We start from the raw sequence: 23,236 nt of genomic DNA on the forward strand, positions 1-23,236 counted from the left end.
GTGAGCCCTGAAACCTTTCTTCATTCCTGCATCTTTTCCTTTTGGTCTGGGGAAATTCAGACCAAACACACACAGACTGGCCTGTAGTTGGGTCTTAAATAGGCTGTGCCTGGCTGGGCACCCAGTGCTCTCTCCATCCTTCATGAACTTCCTGCTGTACTGAAAATGGACTTTCTCCAGAGCTCAAGAACTAGACTTGCTATGGGAGTTTTAGAGCCCAAACCCCCAAAGTATACAAACAAGGGACATCACATTACTTTTAAGACAGAAAATATCAGTGTGGCACAGAAAAGGCTAAGGCTTAAGGTATTTTCATCCTTGTTTCAAAACCTCTAAGGGTGCCACTGTCTCTGGAATACAGGAGCTCCACTGTGGTTTCCCCAGTGTTGCCCAGACCAGCCCTCCTGTATTCTGCTTTCCTCTCCCTTCCAGAAGTCTCCACCTGCAGTCCAGCCAAAGGGGCTGTTTCTTATTACCCTAAACAATTTCCAGCCTCCCGCCGTTGTACATAATTCAATCACAGTACTTAAAAAGCTTTATTACACATCTTCCCCTAGACTGAGCTAAGGACAGGGAGGAGATTATGTCCGAGTCAGCTCAGGGTTCCCTATACCTAGCAGAAGCCTGGCATGGGGCAAACATTTAATAAATGTTAATGAATGAATCAAACTTCTGAAGTTTTCTCCCGTTAAACTGTTTTAGACTCTTATTAGCAGACTAGCACAGTCTGGGCCACTGCCAAGAAGTAGAAAAACCAAAGAGAAAGAAAAGAAGCATAACCAATGTGATCCAAGCGATGGAAAATAGGTTTTACGGGTGAGGTGAAAGCAGCCCAGGCTGTTTAGCCTGGAGAAGAGATGATGAGGCCTAACTGGATTCTAGGTTTAAGTACAGAAAAGGTTCTCATGAGAAAAATCTTGATCTCCTCTTCCCTTTATAATCAGAAGAAACTTTTCCATATTCATGGAAAAGGAAATAATAAGAATTAGCTTAAGATAAGGCCAGGGAGGTTTAACCTGGATAAAAGAACCAGATTAGGCACAATTTTTCCAAAGATACTGCATTGTCGTTGTTGTTTTTGGCAAATGAACTGGAGGAGTCTTGCTTAGCACTTTTGCTGAAAGCTGTGCAAAAGGAAACAAATATGCTGTCTGGTCCTATTTACTGTGGAGAGACGTGGGAGAAAACCCAAGTCAAGTGAGATTTTCTAATAAGCCACTGACTTTTTTTTTTTTTTTTCAGTACTGAGGATTGAACCGGGGGTGCTTTACAACTGAGCTATATTCCAGTCCTTTTAATTTTTTATTTTGAGACAGGCTCTCACTAAGTGGTCAAGGATGGAAACTGACAAAACTTTTGCCTCAGCCTCCAGATTGCACACAGCAAGCCACACTTTTTATTGACTCTTTTCCTACAGGCACTTTTTCTGGTGTCATGATTTGTAACCCTGTGACAGAATAATCCAACATTTCCAAGTTTCACTAATAGGGCAATGGAAAGAGTGAAGGCAGTGACATCAGAGTGAAATGGTGGGAGAAATGGCCCTGATGAATATATTGTCTATAAAAACAGTGCAAAAACTGACATTAATATATAATTTGAATGATTATAATTAAAGCTAACATTCATTCAGTACCTACCACGTGCCAGGTAGCATTCATATCCCTCCCCCATTTTACAGATGAAGAAACAGACTAGGCAAGGTTAAATAACTTGCTGAAGTCATACAGCTGCACAGTGACAGAGGCAGGACACAAATCCAGGCAGTCTAACTCTAGAGTCTACACCTTACTTATTGTCTTCCTACAGGAAGAGAGGCTGGATCTTGAACCTTAAGATCTCTGAATTCAGGTTCCTTCCCTTAATCTGCCCCAAGTCAGGAAGGGCAAAGCAATACATGACAGTTAGCAGGAGACAAGGCCTCAGAAGTGAAACTCAATCTCCCCTGTTACAAAGAAGGAAACTGAGACTGAGGACTCAGATGAGGATAAGCAAATCAGGGCTTGAATGCCAATTTCTTATCTCCTATTGCTCTTTCCTCCATTATAGATTCTTGTTGAAATGTGAGGAAATGAAGCAATAGAATGTGTCATATTCGTTGCTTCCCCAGAAGATTTCTGGAACAAACTGCCAATTGCACATCAGAACCCTTACCTGAATTACAAGGGTACTCATAGCCTCTCTAAACTCATTTTAAGATTCTACTAGTTAAGGACGATAGTGCACTGACTTATGGTATTGCAGGAGCTGCCAAAATGCTCACATATTAACCCAATCAAGCAAACTTAGACCAGGCACCTTCCAAACTGTGGCTCACAATTTAAGGCTCCTCACTGATGTCCCTATTCTGGGTTCTTTGCTCCAGACAGCCCCAGTCATGGCACCTAGAACCCTGCAGCAAGAGGGAAAAATCATCAGCCTTTGAATCTAACCCTCGTGGGTCTGAACCAAGCTATGCCACTTACTAGCTACCTGACCTTGGGAAAATCACTTTAATCTTTCTGAGGTCTGGTTTCTTCATCTTTAAATTGGGAGATATTGCAGGGATTGTGAGGATTAAATAAATTATAGTGTGTAAAGCATGTGGCACATTGCAAACCACAAAGCAAACACCTGATAAATATTAGTGTTCTTTCCACCCCTCTCTACATTTGTCCACAATCCACCATTATTTCCCCTCCTCACCAGCTCTCCTTCTTTCCCCTGGCACACTTACACACACGCTGGGCATCTCTGCCTCTAGACCATCCTTCAAGCTGCTCCTTCTCCCACCCAGCATAAATTCCCCACCTTCAGGAATCCTCTGGTCAAGATGGGATTGATTTTTCCTTCTCTCAAACTCCCACTTTGTTTACATTCCTTACTACATTTACCACAGTCAGTCTGCTTTCAGTTATTTATGTACTTATCTATCTTCCCAATGACACTGCAGGGAGAAGGCTTGGAAAAGACAATTACTTACAAGAGAGCAGGAAATGTGTTGTAGTCCTCTGTGTATATTTCTCAACAGCAGGGGCTTGTACATGGCAAGAGCACAATATGTTCTTGCTGAATTGGATCTCTCCGCCCAAGACTGGGATTCTTTATACAAAAATCCAGGACTGAGTTTTTTCCTAAAATAATTACTGCCTAACTAAGTAAACAGGCAATTTTAAAAATTTATTCATTTATTGAGTATTTACCATGTGCCTCAATACTATACATTGACATTTATTCCTATGCCTAAACTAAGATCCACTAATACTCATGTGGATTTACTTTATTCCTTTCTCCATTTCCCCACCCCCATGGTACTGGGAATTGAACCCAGGACCTTACACATGCTAGATAAGTGCTCTACCATTGAGCTACATCCGCATCCCCTTTTTTGTTTGTTTTGAGCTAGGATCTTGATAAGTTGTCCAGGCTAGCCCTGAACTTAGATCCTCCTACTTCAGCCTCCTAAAGATGGGATGACAGGCAGGTGCTACCAAGTCTGGCCTTTTTCATTCTTCCAGCATACTCAGGACTCCTCTTGTTATATTTTTCAGCATGCATGGAGCCACTGTTGGGAGGATGTCTTTTACTCCCACAGGAAGGCAGATTTGGGAGCAAGTTCTTTGGAGAACTGTTCCACTCCACTAGGTAGGAGATGACTGCCATTAAAACCACACTAAACATCAGATCCGTGGGATCAGGAAACAGATCGGAGTGATTTCTATCTGCCTCAGTTTCCTAGTCTACAAAATAGTTTAAAGTACTAAAAACATTGTCAGCACACAGCACTCAATAAATATAGATATTATAATAATAATGTAGTGCTGAGTACGGTAGTACATGCCTGTAATACTAGCTACTCAAGAGGCTGAGGCAGGAAGATCACTTGAATTTAGGAATTCAAGGCCAGCCTGGGTAACACAGAAACTTTATCTCAAAAAACTAAAATAAATAAACATTAAAATTATTTTTAAAAATCTCAATGTAGTAAATTGGAAAAAAAAAAAGAGGACATTTCACTTCTACAATTATCTCTACCCCATGACTGATTTCTTATGTAATGTAATTTCTTAAGTCTTTCCCCATCTCTGGGTCTTTTCCCATCTGTAAAATGAAAGTGGTAGAACCAGATGGTTCCCAAGCTCCTTCTACCTGATGTATATTTTTCTGTGATCAACAAAGAATCTTTGGTTCCATATGCTGAGGCTGTTGGCAAGGAAAAATGGAATTTGTAGTTGCTGGTAAACAGAATGCTGTTTACCAAGGCCAAGGGCAGAGCAACTGATTAGTCAGCCACCTGTGAGCTTTCCCCTGCATGAACTATAGCAACAACTCTGTGGGTCTCTGAACAGAGTATAACCTCCCTCCCAACAAAACTCACAGCAAAAGCAAGACAAGAGCCAGAAAAAACAGCAGCAGTGGCTCATGCAGAATCCCTGCACTTTCAGGCCTTTGATGCCTGTAACTAGGACATCATTAATCTAAACTAGGGCCCTCCTTAGCCACAAAGAGAAGGAAAACACAAAGTCCTCTTCTGAACCTGAAAGCTCATAAAACAAAGACCAAAGCGAGTAAATAGGAAATGTCACTGACTCACTTAACCACAACATTGCAGATGCCTACTGTGTGCCAGCCCTGAACCAGGCAGAGGAGGAATGAAAGAGACAGTCCCTTGTCTGTATGGGGTGACATACCAAAGGCAGACTGTGATGAGAACTCAATCAGAAATTCAGCCTCTGCTACAGAAGTTAGGAAGGGGAGCAACTAATCCCGCAGGAGGATAAGATGCTTCACCAAGGAGATCACATGAGATATTGGTCTTGAAAGATGAGAAGAAGCAGGGAATGCAAGCAAAGGCTGGAGCAGGAATATGCAGAGAGTGTTTGAAGAACAGAGACTAGTTTATTTTGACTGGGGCAAAGGGTGAAACAAAGAGAAACAGGGCATAAAAGAGGTTGGGAACAGATTATGGGGTCTTGTGTACGAGGCTGAAGAGTCTAAACTGTAAAGCATTTCTTATGTAATCCCTATTAAGTCTTTTCCCATCTCTGGGCCTTTGTGGCAGTGAAGTCCACAAAGGTTTCTGAGCAGAGATACAATACAATCAGAACAGTGTCTCAGGGAGATCATATGGGCACACATGAAGAAGATGCAAAAGGAACTATATTACTGAATTATTATGGGACCACATAATAGGAGGCCACACACTTTCTAAGCATGTGCTGCAATCCAACAGCTCCTGTTAGAGAAGCTTCTCTCTCCCATCATTTGTCATCATGCAATATGAGTTGATGAGCCCCCCAACCATCAAAATCTGCTAAAGCACTAGAGTAACAGGACTCCCAAAGTCAAGATCCCAGCTAGTTCTCTGCAATATAGAAGAGCAAAGCTGAGGTGGGAAGATTGAAGGGTGAAAGGTAGAGAGAGGGTACCAAATCCTCCAGCTAGCTCAGTTCCACATAAAAACTCTGAGTCTCTTCTTCACATTACTCCCAGCCTATCTCTCTTTAGAGGGGCTGAAGCTAAGGATAGCCAGCTGAAGGCACCTGGCTGATGGCTGAGGATCCAGTGAGACACTATATACCAACTGCCCAACAGGCACTTAGCATATGGGCAGCAGTCAATAAGTATTAGTTCCCTCCCCATGTCACAAGGTCAGTTATACCTGTAAATCCCACTGAGGCTTCAAGGCTCAGGCCTTATCAACTCTTCTTTCAGAGCCCCTCCAGAGTACTCCAGACCAAAATGGCCCAGTTTACAGGAATCACATATTCAGTACCCACTGCATGACAGGTGCTATACTAGATGACTTACATATAATCCTATTCAATTTTCACAGTGGCCTTATTATGCCCATTTTAGAGAAGAGAAACAAGCTCTGAGAAGGGAAATGACTGGCCCAAGGACACACATCTAGGAAGTGGCAAAGGTGAAATTTGAACCCAAGGCTGCCTGATCCCAAAGCCAAGCACTTTCAACAGCACTTCATTTCTGTCATCTGCAAAAGGCCTCTGATCTTCCACTGAGTGTCCTACAGGTAGCCTGGAAGTTCTCTAAGGAAAGAGACTGGGCCTGACGCTATGACCACTCTCCACTGGACAATCACCTGCAGGTGGCAAGGCTTTAAATATTGTATTGTGAAACAAATGAAAACAGTTAAATTTCAAACAATGTAGTAAGCACAGTTCATAAATTCCTCATATGAAAAACTATTCATGATGTTGGACTGCCTGAGTCCTGAGCCCTGCAATAAGCTTGCTCTGTTCTGTTCCCTGGTTAGGACTGAGGCTAATACCGGTCACAGGTTGAGCTCTAAACCTGACACCGACAGTGATCCGACCTGTCACAACACAAACCCCGACAGACCCTAGGCACAGGCTGAGCCCTGACTGGGACATAAACTGAGCCTTGGTCTCAGCATAGACGCAGCCCCGACAGGTCTTAAATGAGCCCTGAAAACCGTCCTAAAAGAGCGTCCCCTTCGCCTGTCCTTTAGCAGCAGAATCGGGTCGTGACCTCTAGCCGCTCTGAGGCCCTGACTGCCTCCTCCCTCCCAGGAACACCGACTCACTCCAGACCCCCGCCCCGTGTTGCTCGGAGGGACACCTGCTGTCTCGCTTTTACCTTAGCTGACCACAGCGGGAGCGGTGGCGCGCACCCCCACCTGCAGGTCTCTCCGCCGAGAACGCGGAAGAGGCGGTGCTAGACCCGGGGGGGAGGGCCCCAAGCAGAGAGGGGCGTGAGGGGGCGGTGCTGCGCTTGCGCCCTAATGGCCACAGAGAGGGGTGCGACCTGAGTATCTGCGCATGCGTGACATGCGAAGGGCAGGGAGAGCGCTGGCTAAGGGGTGGGGCTTAGCTCCTTTCCACGCCTTCTTTTCCTAGTTTTAGCGTCCGGAAGCCACTGAAGGGCCTGGAGGGACGAGACCTGGCAGATGCAGGTTTAATCAGTATTTACTGAACTCTTCTGCATGCCTGAAAGGAATTTTAAATTATTTTTATATATGAATAAATGCTGCTAGTCTTCTCTAAAACGGGCTAATTCTGTAAAATTTCTTTAAAACTATGGATGCCTAGAATTTCACTTCTGTGTTTGAGTAAAACATTACCTCCATTAGTAAAAAAACAAGGGAGCTGGGGTTGTGGCTTAGTGGTAGAACACTTGCCTAGTACATGTGAGGCACTGGATTTGATCCTCAGCATCACATTAAAAAATAATAAAGTATTATGTTCATCTACAACTAAAGCATATTTTTTAAAAACAAAATTTTAAAAAGTTTGTTTCTTATAGAAAAACAGCTGTAAAAGGATTAATGCCGCAACCAACCTTGCCACGACACTTCCCTAGGCTGCAGGTGCCATGAGAGGACAGTGTTTACTTGGATTTAATTCAGGTTCTGACGCTCAGTGTTTCCTTCTTTGTAAGATGGAAGTAAACATCCCTTCCCTGCCTGACTCAGTTTGTAGTGAAGGTCTGGTGAGCAATGCTACTGAAAGAGCTTCCTGGGGGTTCGGGATATAGTTTGGTTGGTAGAGTGCTTGCTTTGCATGCACAAGGCCCTGGGTTTAATCCCCAACACCACCAAAAAAAAAAAAAAAAAGAATTCTTGGACTGTCCATCATTCACGCCCCCCACCCCAACATTTGTTTCCTTTCCCCTTCTTGGGCAGGTTTTCTCACCTGAATGATGGAAGGAGGTGGGGAACATTAAGATTTTGCTAAATTTTCCAATCTGGGTGAAAACTGGGGACATAGAATCTTCTCCCAAGCTTCTGTATTGGGTCCTGCTAGAATCCCTCAGTCCAACCTGAAAGCTCCTGGGTATCCCAGCCTCTCCCACGCATCACCTTTCAGGCCCACCATCAAAACTTTAAGTCCTCAAGAGTCTTGCTGGCCTGTTCTCCTTACTGTCTTAATTGCCAGTTGGTCCAGAGTCGCTCAGGCCTATGTTGTGATCCATATTCTCAAAGTTGCTATGCCCCAACATGGCAAACAAGTTTAGTTAATATTGGATGAGGGTGCTGAGGGGCTCTGAGGAAGGGGGCTCCTCCAAGGCAGCTGGAACTCCAGCCATGTTTGTGGGTTCATTTCACCACATATTCAACAGCTCCCTGCATAGAGTGGCAGAAGTGCACTTAAAAGAGGCTGTAGTGTTCATGGGAGCCAAGGTTGGTGGGGCATCCTCACCAGTGGGATGCTGGGTCCCAGGGTGAAGAAGATGGCTTACTCCCTTGTTCCCTGTTCCCAAGATGATTATGGATCTTGATCCAACAGGAAAACAAAGTCCAGCCTAGGCTTCCCAACCAATCTACTACTTTACCTCTTTTTTTTTTTTTTTTAATTTTTAGTTGTAGTTGGACACAACACCTTTATTTTACTTATTTATTTTTATGTGGTACTGAGGATCAAACCCAGGGTCTCACACGTGCTAGGGGAGCACTCTACTGCTGAGCCACAACCCCAGCCCCTGTTACTCTACCTCTAATGCTTTGCTTCTCTTAAGTCTCTGTTCTGCTAGGTTTTGCCCTATTGCTGAGGAGAGGCTCTTTTCTCAAGTCACTAAGCCCCAGTTCTTTCTCTTTCTTTCTCTCTCCTCCAAGCATCCCTCTCTGAATCTCTCAAAGCAATTTTTGTGTTGGCTTCCTGCTGTCTTAATTGCCAGTTGGTCCACAGTCACTCAGGCCATGTATGGTGCAAACCTTGGGCCACACAGTTCTGAGATAAATCTTCATTCTATTTCAAAATGACCATGAACCCAGCGCATGGACTTTCTAACAGCCTGATATGTCCAATGATTGCGGAGGTAGTGAGCAATCTGACATAGGATTTGTGCAAACAGCACCCTCTTAGAATGCTGGACTAAGGACCTCCTCTGGAGCACCAGAAGAAGGAACAGAAGAATGTAGGCCTTTCAGATTCTAGAGCAGTGAAAGGATGAAGGGATACTGGAGTCTGCAAGAGAAGCCAGCTAGCTAAAGACAAACTTTAGCTAGCTATTATATGTCAAGCACTCACAATTGTACCTGAAACATAGCAAGCATTAGCTATTATTATTAATATTATTATGAAGGATTCATAGACTGTCTAATGAAGGTGCTTAGAGATCAATCAATCCTTCACTCCTACTTCTGATGTGAAATAGCTGAGGAATACAGGTTTAAAGGAGGGTTGGTACTTATATGGAACTTTGGCGGGGGATGGGACTGGAACCCAGGTCTCTACTTCCAAGCTTCTGTACAAAGCCAGGCTGGCACTGTTGCACGTAGAAGGGGAGCTCTAGGTGGGCCTTTGCTGACTTGATAAAAACCAAGCCAAATGGATAAGATGGTTAACAACAACAAAAAGTACCAAGCTGTTTTTCAACTCCTATCTGGAAAGATTGTGGGTTAAGGTCAGTGGGATAACAAGACCTGAGCCAAAAGATTCAGATGTCTTCTGGGGAATAAGCTCAGGAGTTAGCCCCATGTCCTACCTCCACCACTTTGAGATCCAGCCAACAACAAACACCTTCCTTCTGAAATGGCTTCCTTTCCTATAATTAAGGTTGGGACTCTATATCCACTGTCCCTTCATTTGTTAGTTCTCCTAACCCCCATATGAAGGGGTGAGATCTTAACTATAGCCAATGCCAGGTAACTTGAACTAAAACTAAGAAAATTTCACCACCAGATTTGAGTACTCCAAAGGCAAGGGCCAGCCCTCTGCTTCCCAAGGGTCTAGAATTCTCAGAGTCCTGGGAGAACCTTAGGACTGGAGAGCTGGACCAGACATGATCATACCAGCCAGCCAACTACATGGCCCATGTTCTGAGGGCAAAAAGCCCTTCCAGCCCCATTCTGGCCTGGCACATTCCATGGTCTGCCAAGAGCCATGTGGCACCCAGACCACAGCTTCCCACAAGTGGATGCTTTAGTTGGTCTCTTTTACTTTACCAAAAATAACAACAATAAAGTCTCCCTTCTATTTCACAAAAATAGATTTCCCTCCCCCTGACCCCTATGCCATCAGCCCTTGCCACAGTCTAGAATCCACTGTGCAAGCTGCAGTCCACTCTGGGGGGAAGCTCCTACTCCCCTCACTCCAGAGCCGCAGACAAAGCTGCCAGGCCAGCATGTTTCCCTTGGGAACTTCTCTGGAGGCAGCAAAGGCAGAAATCCCAGGCCCAGATGGCTGGCCCCAAGAGCCCCATCTGTTTCCCCATTGGGCAGGCAGTTCTAGGCTGTCAAGAAGGGCATAATTTTGGAGGCTTGGCTCAGCAGGCAACCCAGCCAACCCAAGGGGTGGTGGGGCTCTCTGGCTAGAAATTCTTGCTCAGAGCAGGAACAGCTGTGTCCTGAAGAGGGTTTGTAAAACCCTTTTTCCATGTGCATTTCTGTGTAACAATCAGGTCCTCATTTTGGAGGCAAGCCCCTGGTCTTTAATCCAAGTCCGTGAAAGACAGTTTTCCCCTCTTCTCCCAGCTTTAGTATCCTCCTTTGTACAATGAGAGACAGACTGGATTATTCTCAGGTCCCTCTGGTATTCCATCCTGGCCTCCCATTATAGAGGCTTTGGGAGGGCAGAATCCTGTTCCTGCCTTAGTTTCCCCACCTGTGTTGTGTGGGCACAGGGCTGGGCAAGAAGTTATTGAGCAGTGAATGAACATCCCAGTCTCTCTGTAGATGGCTGTACTTGGAGATCCAATCATCTGGAATGTCTCAGGAATAGGTGGGAAGGAGGCAGGTACTTTCAGGATGGCGTCTCTCCATCAGCTATAAGATCCTCAGTGTCCTGGGCTAGGAGAGAGGACTTCAGATTTCCCAGTTCAAATCCACTGGATCCTTGGACTGGAGGATTATTTTGTGCTGGGTTTCAGATCCTAAGAGTCAGTTTTGTATATTCTGGGAGCTAGAATGGAGTCCAGGATTCCTGGTTTAAAAGCCAGGGGACCTTTGTGAACATTAGAGATCATTCCCAAACCCCAGGAGGCACTCTATTATCAGGGCTTTCTGGAGACATGGGCATCCCTGACCGAGCAAATCAGAACCCACATCTGTGGTGGGCCAGAGGATTAAGGAACTCAGGGTAAGCTTCCCCCTTCCAATCTCTACCCAGGTCCCCAGGATTCATACTAATGGAAGATGGTACCCTGGAAGCTTCCACCATAAAGGTACATCTACACTTGTACACATGGTCAGATACCCTGAGAGGGGATAACAACTTGTCAAGACTCCTACAGTGGTCATGGTCTAGTGGTCCCAATCTCTTCATGCATCCATTCATCTCTCCATTCACCCAACATCTATGGAGAGCCTACTATGTGCCAGGGAGGGCCTATCTCTCACAGATAGGCATCTCATAGTCAAGATCTCACACACACACTCACACTGGCATCTGTGTTCCAACTTACATAGAGGCCACTTACTCTCTTGCTGTCACCTCAGCCACAGTCACATCCACATTCCCCAAATAGGAACCACTATGGAAAGGTCAGAGAAGAAACTGGATAGCCCACCCTTCTCCCAGACTTCATGCCAGGGGGTTTGACTCCTCCTTTCTTTCCATTTGCCCACTTGAAGCCCTCCCTTCTCTATTCACAAGCAGCGAGGAGGACATGTAGGCAGACTTCTGAGAACCAGAAGTCCACAGGTATTGGGTATGTGGAGGGGTCCTAGGGCCTTCAGATTCCTCTAACATCAGACTCCCAAGGATGCCCTCCCCCAGCCACGCTGTTGCAGATGGTCCATCTGATGAGCAACAATGTCCAGGACTAGGCTCAGTGACAAATCCGCTCTGTCATTTCCCTCTGTAGAGACACAAGGTGAGGAGGGGTCAGTCTGAGTTCATCTTGCCAGATAGCCACTTCCCAAACCATAGGACCCAACCATTCTTCTGTTTGAGCCTGGCCCCTCCCGCCCTGGACCCCAACTGTAGTCCGCAGACTGGATTCACTGTAGCATGGAATCCATTGTCGAACGAATTGCTTCCCCTAACGTATTCACTTGGTTATTTGAATTCTGTATAGTAGGCAGCCTTTGGATCTGAAAACTCCCAAAAGCTAGCCTTGGCAGGGGAAGCAATGGAGTTTTGGCCTCACCAGTGGCTCCAGCTCCCGCTGGTCTACCAGGCTGAACTCTCGAATGAAGTAGTAGAAGTGCTTGTAGCAGGTGTTGACGTGTGCTTCTGCCCCCATGCTGAGGATGCTGTCGAAGTGGTGGATATAGACATGGACAAAGACTCGGAAGAGGCGGGTCAGGATCTTGGTACAGACCTGCTGGAAGTTCTTGGGGAAGGGAACACCTAGAGGCCAGAGAGGGACAGAAAGAGGGATCAACATCCTACTGACAAAATTTTGCCAACCCTCCCCTCCCCACACAGATTGCTTTTACTGTTTGTTTGTTTTTTCTCCCCAGTACATATCTCAGCACATTTGTCCTGGAGAGAGAGAAAAAGAGAGAGGAGGACAGGGAGTGTGAGCCAGAGACAGCCAGCCAGACAGACATGTTTTGTTATCTCCCATGTTTTTTTTTTTTCCCCCCAGTGCTGGGGACTGAATCCAGGACCTTCTGCATGCTAGGCCATTCCAGACAAGTGCTGTGCCACTCAGCTCTATCCCTAGCCTCTCCCATAGTATATTTTTTAATGAAGCACAAATCTGACTGTGCCTCCCTGCTGCTGAAATGTAAATCAGCTTCTAAGTTTTCCCATCCTCTAAAGCAGGGCTTTGCAACTTTGTTGCCGGTGACTGATCAACCCTTCTCAGATCATGATGAAAGTTATGGCTCAAACTCTCCCCAAGCAAGGTGTGTATCTGCAGGGATGCTCACATCACACCCTTGTATACAATTCCAAGGAGGGATGATTTGGGTCTGCAGGGCTGGGATTGTGGCTCAAGTGGTAGAATGCTTGCCTAGCACCTGTGAGGCAATGGGTTCGATCCTCAACACCACACCAAAATAAAATATCGTATCCACCTAAAACTAAAAAATATTTAAAAAAAAAAGTTTGGGGTCTGTTTTTAAAATCTTGTGCCTTCAGGACTAAGTCCTAACTTCCCAGCATGGCATTGCACAAGGTCTTTCATGATCTGATCCTGACCTCTCTCTACTGCCTCATCTTGAATCCCTCCTCTTTTCAACATTCACACAGCAAGTCCCAGACTCCCAATGATTAAAATTACTAATTACTAGAACCAGTTCATATATTCCTCATTTTTTCAAATATGCAATAGCACAAAGAACCTTCTATCTGTGAGCCTGCCCCTAAGCTGGGTCTTTTGAACCTTTGGCCTCTAAATCCTTACAGTTTGGCTGATGGGTCTGATAACCATTCTAGATATGATAAAATGGAGGTGGTGCTTAAAGATTAAGTCACTTGCCCATTGCCACATAATTATTAATTAGTACAGACTGGAGGCAGGATTCAAGCCCTCTTTATACTACATGGCAGCAACCCTCAGAAGTAAATAATAAAGACCCTGCCCTTGGACCTGTGGAAAAGGTAGTTTGTGCACAGCCCCCTATGCTCCCTTATGCTCAGGGCAGAGGTCTTGTGGTTTATGTCCTCTTCTCCATTGTGGCAGAGTCATCCAGGGTTAAAGGTATGGATATCTGGGGGTATGGCTATCTCACAAGCCCAAGGATATAAAGCTAGAAGGGAACAGAGCCCAGATTCAGGTCCATACCTGGCTCATCCAGTCCCACAGTCCCCTTTCTCCCTCATTGCTCTTGGTGGGATTAAGCCTTCCAGGTCCATCCCAGGCCTCTCACACTTATCCTTCCCATCAACACATTGGGTCCTGGTCTCATAACACAAGACGTGAACTCTAGTTCTGACTCTTTCCTAATTCAGTGCACTTTCCCTCTTGGCCTCAGTTTCCTCCTATGTAAAATGAAGGTACTATTGTTGGGCATGATAGTACAGGAAATGGCAGCCACTGGCTGGGGAGGAGCTGTGGGCATTGAATTGTGACTCAGTGCCAGGCTTTCCTCAGCATTCAGACTTCTCCCCTCTGGGCCTGACCACCCTGCCACACCTATCTCTGAGTCTTATAGCCTTAATAGAAATGAGCATGAGGCTGGGTGGGAGCGGGAGCCCAGGATACAGGTGGGGCTGCTGTGATGCACACACTGTCATGCCTGCTCAGCCCCTGGGTGAGGAAGCAGGGCCAGGGTGACATCACTCATCTCCCCTCCCCACCCTCACCGCCCAGGCTGCACAGTTGAGATAAGAAAATATCTCACAAAGGAAAATTCTGCCCTCAGAGCCTTGGTCTACAGTAAAGATATCATCTAGGTTCATCCAGGTTCCAATCTCTTCTCTTTCCTGGGGCCAGGAATCAGAGGGAACTCCCAGAGGATGGAGTAAGATCAGCCCAAGAAGGCAAACCTGTTACAAATAACTTGGGGCACCTGTTCTGGAAGGTTCTGAGAATCATGGTCTTGCTGGAATGGTCTCTGGTGGGGCACTCATGCTTGGGTCAAGAGCCCCCAAAGGGAATCAGACAGTCCTAGTTAAATAGCTGATAAATAGCAAGATACTTGCCCTTGTCTCAACCTCTTCTTGTATGATAGCAGAATGAAAGTAACCTACCCTTCAGAGTTGCTATATCAAACTAAATGCCTCAGCTATGGATTGGGCTCCTGGGGGCTCCCTCCCTTCCAGGCCCTGCTGACCCTCCAACCAGGTGGTGCTCACCAACACGCGTGGGAAAGACATCCTCATCATTGATGAGGCCCTCGATCCAGTCCATGAGTAATGCCATATAGCGTGGAGCGGAGAGCTTGGCCGGCCGCCGGTACTGGCGCTCGTCCTGCCAGCGGTATTCGTATCGGGGCCCGCCGGCCATGACCGGGCAGCTGGACTCACTGCAGCGCTCAGCCATGGTGCCATAGATGAGGTTGATGCGGTTGAAGAAGTCCACCACGTGCACAGCGATCCAGTCATCGATGTTCTCGCCAGGTGGCAGCCTCACCACACTGCGCAGGTCCAGGCCCGACTTGAGTGATGCCTGTGCCTTCTTATAAAGCTCGAAGCGCTGTGTGCCTGGCTCAAAGCGCTTTCGCGGCCGGAACGTCTTGTCCTTGGCAAACACCTGCTTCAGGCAGAGAGCCATGGCTAGGCTTGGTAGGGCCAGGTGTCCAGGGGCAGGGATCTGAGGATGCTCTGCCAAGCACAAGGGCAGGGGTGGTGGTGGTCAGGGCCTTATCAAATGGGCTCTGACTTCTCAACACAACATTTGGGTCTCACCTCTCAGCCTGAGATCTGCTCCCTCCACGTGGAATGGAAATCCTCATCCTCCAGGCCTAGGGCCCCACCCCTTTCCAGGCTACCTTAGTTCTCCTTCTAGTACCCACATGCACCTCTTATCTTGTTTTGTTTCCTCTGCATCTCATAGTGGGCTGGGTCTGGGCTCCAAAGATAGAGACTACTGCAGGCTCAACAGGAGACAGGGGCCTGGAAGAGATGACTGACCCCTGGGAGCCCCACCTGTTTAATGTGGGAGAGCCTAGCTGCATTGTGCTGTGGGGAGAGGGAGGGCCCTGGCCTCCACTTCCTCTGGGATAGTTTATCCGGCCACCGGGGATTCCCAGAGAGCAGGAGGGACTTTTCTACCAAAAATGTCCTTTCCTTTTTCTTTACTCTGAAAGAGGAAAGGGACCTTACGTGGCCAGCTGGGTGGCCGCTGAGTGTGGCCACAGGCACTGGAGGAGGGGGAGGGTGGCCAGCCTATAAAAGCACTGCTTCCTCTGACAATGGCTGCAGGTTCTTCCTTTCAAGCCAGCCTCCTCCTGATCAAGCTTCTCCGGCCTTCCCCCTGCATCTGAAACACTATAAACATTTCTACCACATCTACTGTGCACCTGACACTGGAGGGTAGGAGAGTGCAGTCAGATTTACCCGGCTGGGCCCATCTAGAACTCAGACATGCAATGCTTTTTTCCATTGCCCCCTACAATGGAAGTATCCCAGAAAACAGAACAGACTTGGGAGAGAGGCAGCAATCAGCCCCAGACAAAAAGGCAGGAGTGCTGGGTTCACCACTGGATTGCTCGGTGACACCTGTAGCACCATAGATTTAAACCATTCAATTCCTGTGTCACTATGATACAGCCAGATTTTTGAGTATCTGAGGGCATCATCTCATCTCCCCTGTGAGTGTGTGAGCTATTGGGAAATGCAGACCGAGATACCTGCTGAGACTGGAACTTAGCCACAAACTGAGCACTGACCCTGGCCCCAGACTTAGCACTAAGGCCAAGTATAAGCTAAGCAGTGAGCTTGGGCTCCAGGCTGAACTCTGACTTGGCCTTGACCCTGGTCAGTCTGAGCCCTAACTCTAGGCCCACAATGAAGCTTGAATACAGTCAAAGACAAAGCCTGGTCTTGACTTCAGAGTGACTGAATGACATTGGAGCATTTTCCTTTCTCACATATCTGGTAATTGTTGGGACAAGACTGAGGAAGGGAGGGTGGGAACAAGGTGACAACTGTTTGTAGCTAAAGGCATGCCACATATGGGCAACAACTCAGACTAATGGAGGAGATGTTGGAACTAGGGTCCTTCCTTATACCCATAATAGGCAAGCCAGGATGGTTACTACAGGCAGTTTGGAGAGGCCTCCCAGCAGGATCTTGCCCTCTGGAAAAAAACCTTGAACATGTGGAAGTTCCTCTCATCCATCATGACCCATTAATTTCTTCCTGAAGAAGTGCCAGGACCTGAGCTTCTTTTCTCATCTCGTTTTGAGGTACTAGGAAATGAATACAGATCCTCGCACATGCTGGACAGCATTCTACCACTGAACTACATCCCTGATCCAGCACCTGAGCTTCCTGAAGCAAAGAAGAGGAGGTATCTAGGCTTTAGTTTTCATCTCTGTTTTAAACCTGTTTGGGGTAGGTGCTTCCAGAATCACTCACACACACTGCCATTAGGTGGGGGTTCCTGGGTGCTCTGCTTTTACATGGCCCCTTTTACTGAGAGTTATAGACATCCTGGCATTCAACTCCATACCCTACCTCTCTAGCCCCACTTTCCGCTTCCCTACACAAACTACTTTGCTTCTTCCTGATTTCTGAACACACCTCCCATTCTCCGGTCTGTGTGTTTTCTCCAGCTGCACCCTGCCTGAACATACTCCACCAAGTTGAATGCCACCTCCTCCTGCAGCCTCCTCTACAGAGCTTGATCTCCTCTTTGTATGGAGATGTCTCTTTGGCCACTCTCTCCACCCCATGCCTAACCTAATTCAGGGGCAGGCACAAAACTGGTGCTCAGTTTTTAAGGGAGTTTTAGTATTAAAATAGCCCTGAGAAATCAACTCGTCCAACCCACTTGTAAAGATAGGGAAACTGAGGTCCAGAAAGGAGACTTGAGGACACTGCATTCACATAACAAATTACAGGCAGAACTGGGAATTGGGATAAAGAGGGATTCAGCCCATGACAAGGAGCAAAAGACCATTTTCCTGCACTGGCTGGTCACTGGCCTGGTGGAGATAAGGACAGAGAGTGGGGTGAAGGGAGAGGGGCAACATCTTCCCCACTAATCAGACCAACCTACTTCTTTCCCCCCCAACACACTGACAATACCCTTGGCAACTTGGTTGTCCTGACTAGGAAGCTAAAGTCCCACCTACCTGCTGTAGAATTTCAAGGCCTTGGACTTTTACTAGGAAAATGTAAGCTGAGGGTCAGTGCAGGCAGGTCTTTACTCTCCACCCTGCTCTCCCTGAACCACTACCCATTCCCCCTCTTAGTTGCTATTTCCTAATGCTGGGCAAATGGCCAGTGGCTTGCTCACTCCTGGCTGTGCATCTGGACTCCCAAATAAAGACCACAGGGTGACCCTGCCTGTTTTCTGACATTTAGCCCCCTGCCCGGGCCACACCCACCCCTCCTTGGACCTGGCCAGGGAACTCAGTCAAAGGATAGTTCCAGAGTGAATTAAGAATCCAGCACGGGGCCCCCTGCAGGACAGATATCCAAGAGAAAGTGGAGTCGAATTCTCCACACTCTCCTGGCAGCGCTTGGCCAGCCATGCCCACCTCAGTCTCCCCTGGACCTTCTAAGAACCTCTCCCCTCTCACCAGCTGTCAGGGCAAGCAGGTTGTGGGACCCAGAGGAGCCAGCCTGACATTTCCGCTCCCGAGGACACGCCCCCCTCAACCACCGCCACCCCCAACCCGGACTTTCGCTACTCTTGAGTCTTCGGCCTCGAGTTGACTGTGGGCACCCTGCTTTTAGGCCAGAATCTTCTCCGGACCGTGCCATGCCGGGACCGTGGAAGAAATGAAAGTAGAAGTAAGGCAGGGACCCTGGGGCGCGGGCGCTCACTCACGGGGTCCGCCAAGACGGGAGAGCTCGAATCTTCCTTGGGCTGCGGTCACATGCCAGCGCGCTGGGTCGCCCTCCTGTGGGTCCTCCTGCTCGGCAGCTCCCCTCGCCTGCCTGCCTGCCCTGCTCCGCTGCGGCCGACCTCCTGCCCGCAGGGCGACGCCAGCTCCGCCCCGGGCCCAGCCACGCCGCGGCCACGGGGCGGGGAGGGGCGGGGACAGGGACTCCCCCACCCCAATACACAACACTTCACTTGCGCTTTTCCGGAAAGTCCATATCAGGCTCCCAGCTTCCCGCTGAGCGAGGCACTAACTGAGGGGTCGGTCCTCTGGGGGTCTTCTTGGCCCTTTAGACTGTAATGTGGACATGTCCAGCTTCTTTTTGGAGCAAACAAAAGGGCTGCTAGATAAATGGTGGTTTTCTTGCCTTCCTGGAATCTTTGGTGCCTCACTTGTCCCTGAACTCAATAAGAGAACCTGTCTGCCCTATCCACAGGGAGCAGGCGCTGAAAATCCACTTCAGTGAATGAATGAATGAATGAATGAATGAATGAATGAATGTCGTCTGTCTTGGGAACCATGAAGTGAACATCTCCTGAGAGGACTGACCCCCAATTAGTGCTCAAATCAACAGACTTCACCTTTCCCATCAGGGCATGGGGTATAGGGTGGCTTCCTCTGGCTGGACTGATTCTCACTCCTCACCTAAAGTCACCCATTTCCCATCTCCAGATCTTTGTTACACCTGTTCCCTCTTTGGAATACCTTCTTTTGCTCCTTCCTTCCTTCCAACCAAATCCAAATCCTTCCAGACCTGATCTGCTCTGCCTACTCCTCTACCTGGATTCTCTCTTGGAGACAGATAAGTATCTCACATTAGTGTTCAATTATGCTGTGATCCAGGTCCAGGAACAAGTCACCTGGCTCTGTTTGGGATGGGAAGGAAGATTGGAGGTCTTCCTTGCCAGAAGGGCCAAGGCAGACAGCCGGGCTGCAGAAGTCACTCTGGAGGAAAGTGGGAGATGAACAGGTACAAGTAGGGGAGAGCTGGAGGCCATAGATGGGCACATACCATGGCACAGATGTCCCAGTGGGCTCCTCTTAGGTCTGGACCTGCTTAATCAATGACATGGAAACCCCAGATCCTTAGGGATTTGAGGGCTGGGGGAGTAGTTCAATGGTAGAGAGCTTGCCAAGTATATGTTGAGGCCTTGTATTCAATCCCCAGTACTGGGGGATGAGAGTTCCAGCTTAGAACTGAGGATCCATTCTGTTATTGAGCACCTATTTTTCTCGTGTCTGAAGTTCTCTATATTTTTGTGTCTGGGCCTTATTGTGCTCCAAGTCCCCAATAAGAAACACTTACCTATGGAGAGAATTCAAATCTACTCCTTTATTTAGTATCCTAACCAATACCTTTTATTGAGCATGATTGTGCACAGAGATCAGGGGATTGGATGATGACGTTTATCCAGTTACTGACTTCAGGTGCCGACAGGTCAGCAAGGGGAAAACACATCCACAGATAACACAGGTCATCCAGAAGTGAGAATATGGTTGAGCACTGATGGCTGAATTCTTGGTAAGAATGGGGATGTCTAAAGGAAAGATGCAGAACACCCTAACTGGGCATTTTTTAGGAGGGGTACTGGAGATTGAACTTAGGGGCACTTGACCACTGAACCATACCCTCAGCCCTATTTTATATTTTATTTAGAGACAGGGTCTCACTGAAATTGCTTAGTGCCTTGCTTTTTCTGAGGCTGGCTTTGAACTCTCAATCCTCCTGCCTCAGCCTATTGAGCCTCTGAGATTACAGGCATGCGCCGCCGTGTGGGGCATACTGGGCATTTTGAGCTCTCAATATGAGTTTAATAAAGGAACTATTGATAGGTAGAGTTGTGGTGTGGGAGAACCATGAGGATATGTAACACCAAAGGATTAGCAAAGGTGGTGGGTAGCTGTCAGCCCTAAGCTGAAGGTGCACAGGACAGGTAAGATTAGGATGTATGGGTGGGGGGCCATTGACAGGCATTGGGGCCTACAGGGGAAGAGCATGATCAGTCCACAGCAATCAAATGGAGAAGGACTGGGGAAAAATAAGGGACCTCACTTCCCTCCCCCACTCCCTCCCATCTCTGGCCAGGTTCCTCATTAGTGGAATCTCACCAGAAGCCAAGGACAAGGGAACTTGTTGCTACAGCCAATAGGGGTCAGTTTCCTGGGCACAGGACTGGATGGAGGGTGGAGATCTGGAGAGTCAACATGGGGTCAGGGCTGACTTCACAGAGGAAATGACTTAGAAACTCCTTGTGCTTTCCTTATCATTCAGTTCTAAATATTTCACAAATTTCATTGTAATTTCCTCTCTCTTAACTCTTGGATGATTTAGAAGTGTGTTTTTAGTTTCTCACCCTATGAGAGGTTTATGTTTTTCTTGTTGACTTCTACTTATATTGCATTGTGGTCAGAGATCATGGTCTGTGAGATCCTTTGGAATTTGATGTGACTTCTTTTGTGGCTTCGTACATGGTAATTTTCTGTGCCTCTGAGTTGGGTTTTATAGGATGGGCAGGAATTTGGTGAAGAGTGAAAAGCACAGAATCTCACACTGTGGGAAATAGGTGGCCCATTTAGAAGGAACTTCAGAAGTTTCAAATTCATCTGCACAGTTCTGGGTGTGTGTGGGAAGGGAGGCAGGTAGGAGTGGGGTCAGAGATAGCCCAGATCCTTCAAACACCTGCCCCCTTTCTGTTGCTCTCAGTTTGGGCTAAAGAGACTGTGTGTTCTCCCAGGAGGCCTGTTGGAGCTGAGAAGGCCCAGATCTTGGAGATCCTGGCTTTACCATGTATTCACTGTGTGATCTTGGGTTAGTCTTGCCTTCTCTGAGGCATGTACTGCGCACCCACACAAGAGAGGCACTCTTCCCTGCTACTGTGTCCTGAGTGTAAATGGCTTCAGAAGGCTCAAATGAGGCCCATCTTAGCAGCTTGATAGGAGCCAATGAGGACCTAGGAGAGTATATACTCTCTTCCACTGCAGAATCTTGGCACATACCTCCATGCCAGTGGCTCCAAGTGACAGCTTGGTGGTATCCAAGGGTCATGAGATCTGGACTCCTGTCCTGGGTCTCCCACTGCTCTATATTTTTTCTGAGAAAGACCCTGTCCCTCATTGGCCCTCAATTTCCACATCTGCGCCACAAAAACATCTTCCAGCCTAATATCAAGTACCTTATCAAAACCTAAAAAGCTTCTGGCCCCTTGCCCATCTGGACCTGCACCCAGTGACTCCTTGGATACAGAGTGGTCTCTCCTGGGGACTCCATGGGCCCTCCCATGCCAGGAAATGTTCTCCATCCCCATCCCCTTCCCAGAATGAGCTACTATACCTACAGTGTACCTCACCAGGTACATCGCATCCACTATAACTTTTTAGGTCTGCCCTCTCCTCACTTGCATTTAAGAGTTTCTATTTCAGCTTCTGCCCTTTCCTGCCCAGGAGGAAGGATCTTCCATCTTGGATCTCCTATCCTGGCCCTTTGAGGAGACAGCATGGCAGTAAGAGAAATTGAAGTGAGACTCCCTTTGGTGTGAAGAAGACAAGGTTCAAGGGAATATGGCGGGGGAAGACAGGGTTGACAAAGATGTACATTAAAATTCAGTGTTACCTTAGACAAAGCACTTGTTCTCTGAGCCTATTTCCTCTTCTCTAAAACAGAAATAACATCTGCTCCATAGAAGGGATGGGGTATGATAGCCCTTGTAAACAGCAGAAGGCAGTGGCTAGTCTGTTTCAGGGATGCTGCCTTCAAGCACCCAGCAGGTGTTTTTGTAGAGTAGGAACTGAGTTTATTCTAGGCTCCTGGAGGCAGAGACCCAGACAACATGAAGAGACACTGGCAGGTCAGAATTGTCCAACCATGCAGCCTAGATGCTTGTGCTCTTTCTTGGGAGGGAAGTGTGCAAGCAACCCTGTGACAAGGTGTTCAGGGACTCAGTCCTTCTGATGTGTAGGAGGGCCCCCTTGCCTCCAAGAACTGCTTCAAGATTCTCTGGACTCTCCCAGCATCTTATCCATCATTTGAATTGAAGGCATTGCCCCCAGCTGTCCAGGTTTAAGGTCCTCCATCTTCAGAAGGAGACTTTTGGAGGTTGTGTCAGAAGCCCAGTTTGTGTAAAAGTAGCTTAAGGCAATTTCATGTTCCCCTAGACCTGACCTTCAATATGGTCCTGGTAGATGATTAGTCCCTCCAACTACTTGGTTTGTTCCCAGTAGAGGTTGACCCCAAGAGTGGAGGTGATAGTTGGGGAGTGGATTTCACCAGTGTCCCAGACTTAGCCTTCCATAGAACCTACCACAAAGGCTGTACAGAAAGTTCTGTCCCACCCTACCTTCTTCTCTGCTGTTGTGGTTTCTCACATTCAGCCTTTGGGGCTACCTGCCTAGAGCATCCAGTTCAAAGCCCTTCTACAGGATGCTTCCTCAGATTTCCCCAGACCCTGTGGCACTTTCTTCCTCCAAGTATGTTCACTAACACTTGTCTCTGAGTCACCAGTGGAGATGGGGGTGATTTTATAGTCCCCAGAGGGCTGGGGTGATATCTTTTTGGTATTAAGAGTAGGAAATTAGTATAGTTTTAATGTCTTAGAGAGAGAGCATTGTCATTCATTTGACAGGTGTTTTCTGAGGGCCTGTTAGGTGTTAGGCACTGTATCTGGGCCAGGTTATGTGGGTGATGACAGAGGCCTCAGTCTTCGAAGGTGCTTCCCCTGGTCCAGGTGTCTCTCTTCCTAGCTCAGAAGACTGAGGCTGCAAAGGATCATTAGTGAGTGACAGAGCAGGGAGGAGGTGAGTTTTAAAGGGGAAGGGTTCTTAGATATCACTTAAACTCTTTGAAGTACATGGGGAAACTGAGGCACAGGGAGAAACAAGGATTGGCCC

General features: G+C 47.5%; 2 protein-coding genes and 1 long non-coding RNA gene across 8 annotated transcripts in view; 1 reads left to right on the forward strand and 2 right to left on the reverse strand.

Annotated features, from left to right (window-relative positions):
* The window catches only part of Mknk1 (MAPK interacting serine/threonine kinase 1), a 43,036-nt gene extending 36,348 nt beyond the window's left edge, over positions 1–6,688 (reverse strand). For 5 of the 6 annotated variants that reach the window (XM_027937010.2, XM_071617803.1, XM_027937012.2 and 2 more), the window contains exon 1: positions 6,601–6,688. The gene's annotated coding sequence lies outside the window, so the exon portion shown is untranslated. Of the gene's footprint in view, positions 1–2,962; positions 3,077–6,600 lie in introns of those variants that run through there. The other variant, XM_027937008.2, reaches the window with a different exon arrangement.
* A 1,655-nt stretch (positions 6,689–8,343) lies between these two features.
* On the reverse strand, positions 8,344–18,551 carry Mob3c (MOB kinase activator 3C). Its single transcript, XM_027937224.2, has 4 exons — positions 18,298–18,551; positions 14,652–15,119; positions 12,052–12,254; positions 8,344–11,760 (listed from the first exon to the last, which is right to left on the reverse strand). The coding sequence occupies exons 2-4, from the start codon at positions 15,067–15,069 to the stop codon at positions 11,731–11,733; spliced, it is 651 nt and encodes a 216-aa protein (XP_027793025.1). The 5' UTR covers positions 15,070–15,119; positions 18,298–18,551; the 3' UTR covers positions 8,344–11,730.
* On the forward strand, positions 18,145–21,972 carry LOC139707249 (uncharacterized). The gene is made up of 2 exons (XR_011708830.1): positions 18,145–18,260; positions 21,794–21,972. It is a non-coding gene; the product is annotated as an uncharacterized lncRNA (long non-coding RNA).
* The last annotated feature ends 1,264 nt before the right edge of the window (positions 21,973–23,236 follow it).

Source organism: Marmota flaviventris, chromosome 10 (assembly GCF_047511675.1).
Source record: "Marmota flaviventris isolate mMarFla1 chromosome 10, mMarFla1.hap1, whole genome shotgun sequence".
Lineage (NCBI taxonomy): Eukaryota > Metazoa > Chordata > Mammalia > Rodentia > Sciuridae > Marmota > Marmota flaviventris.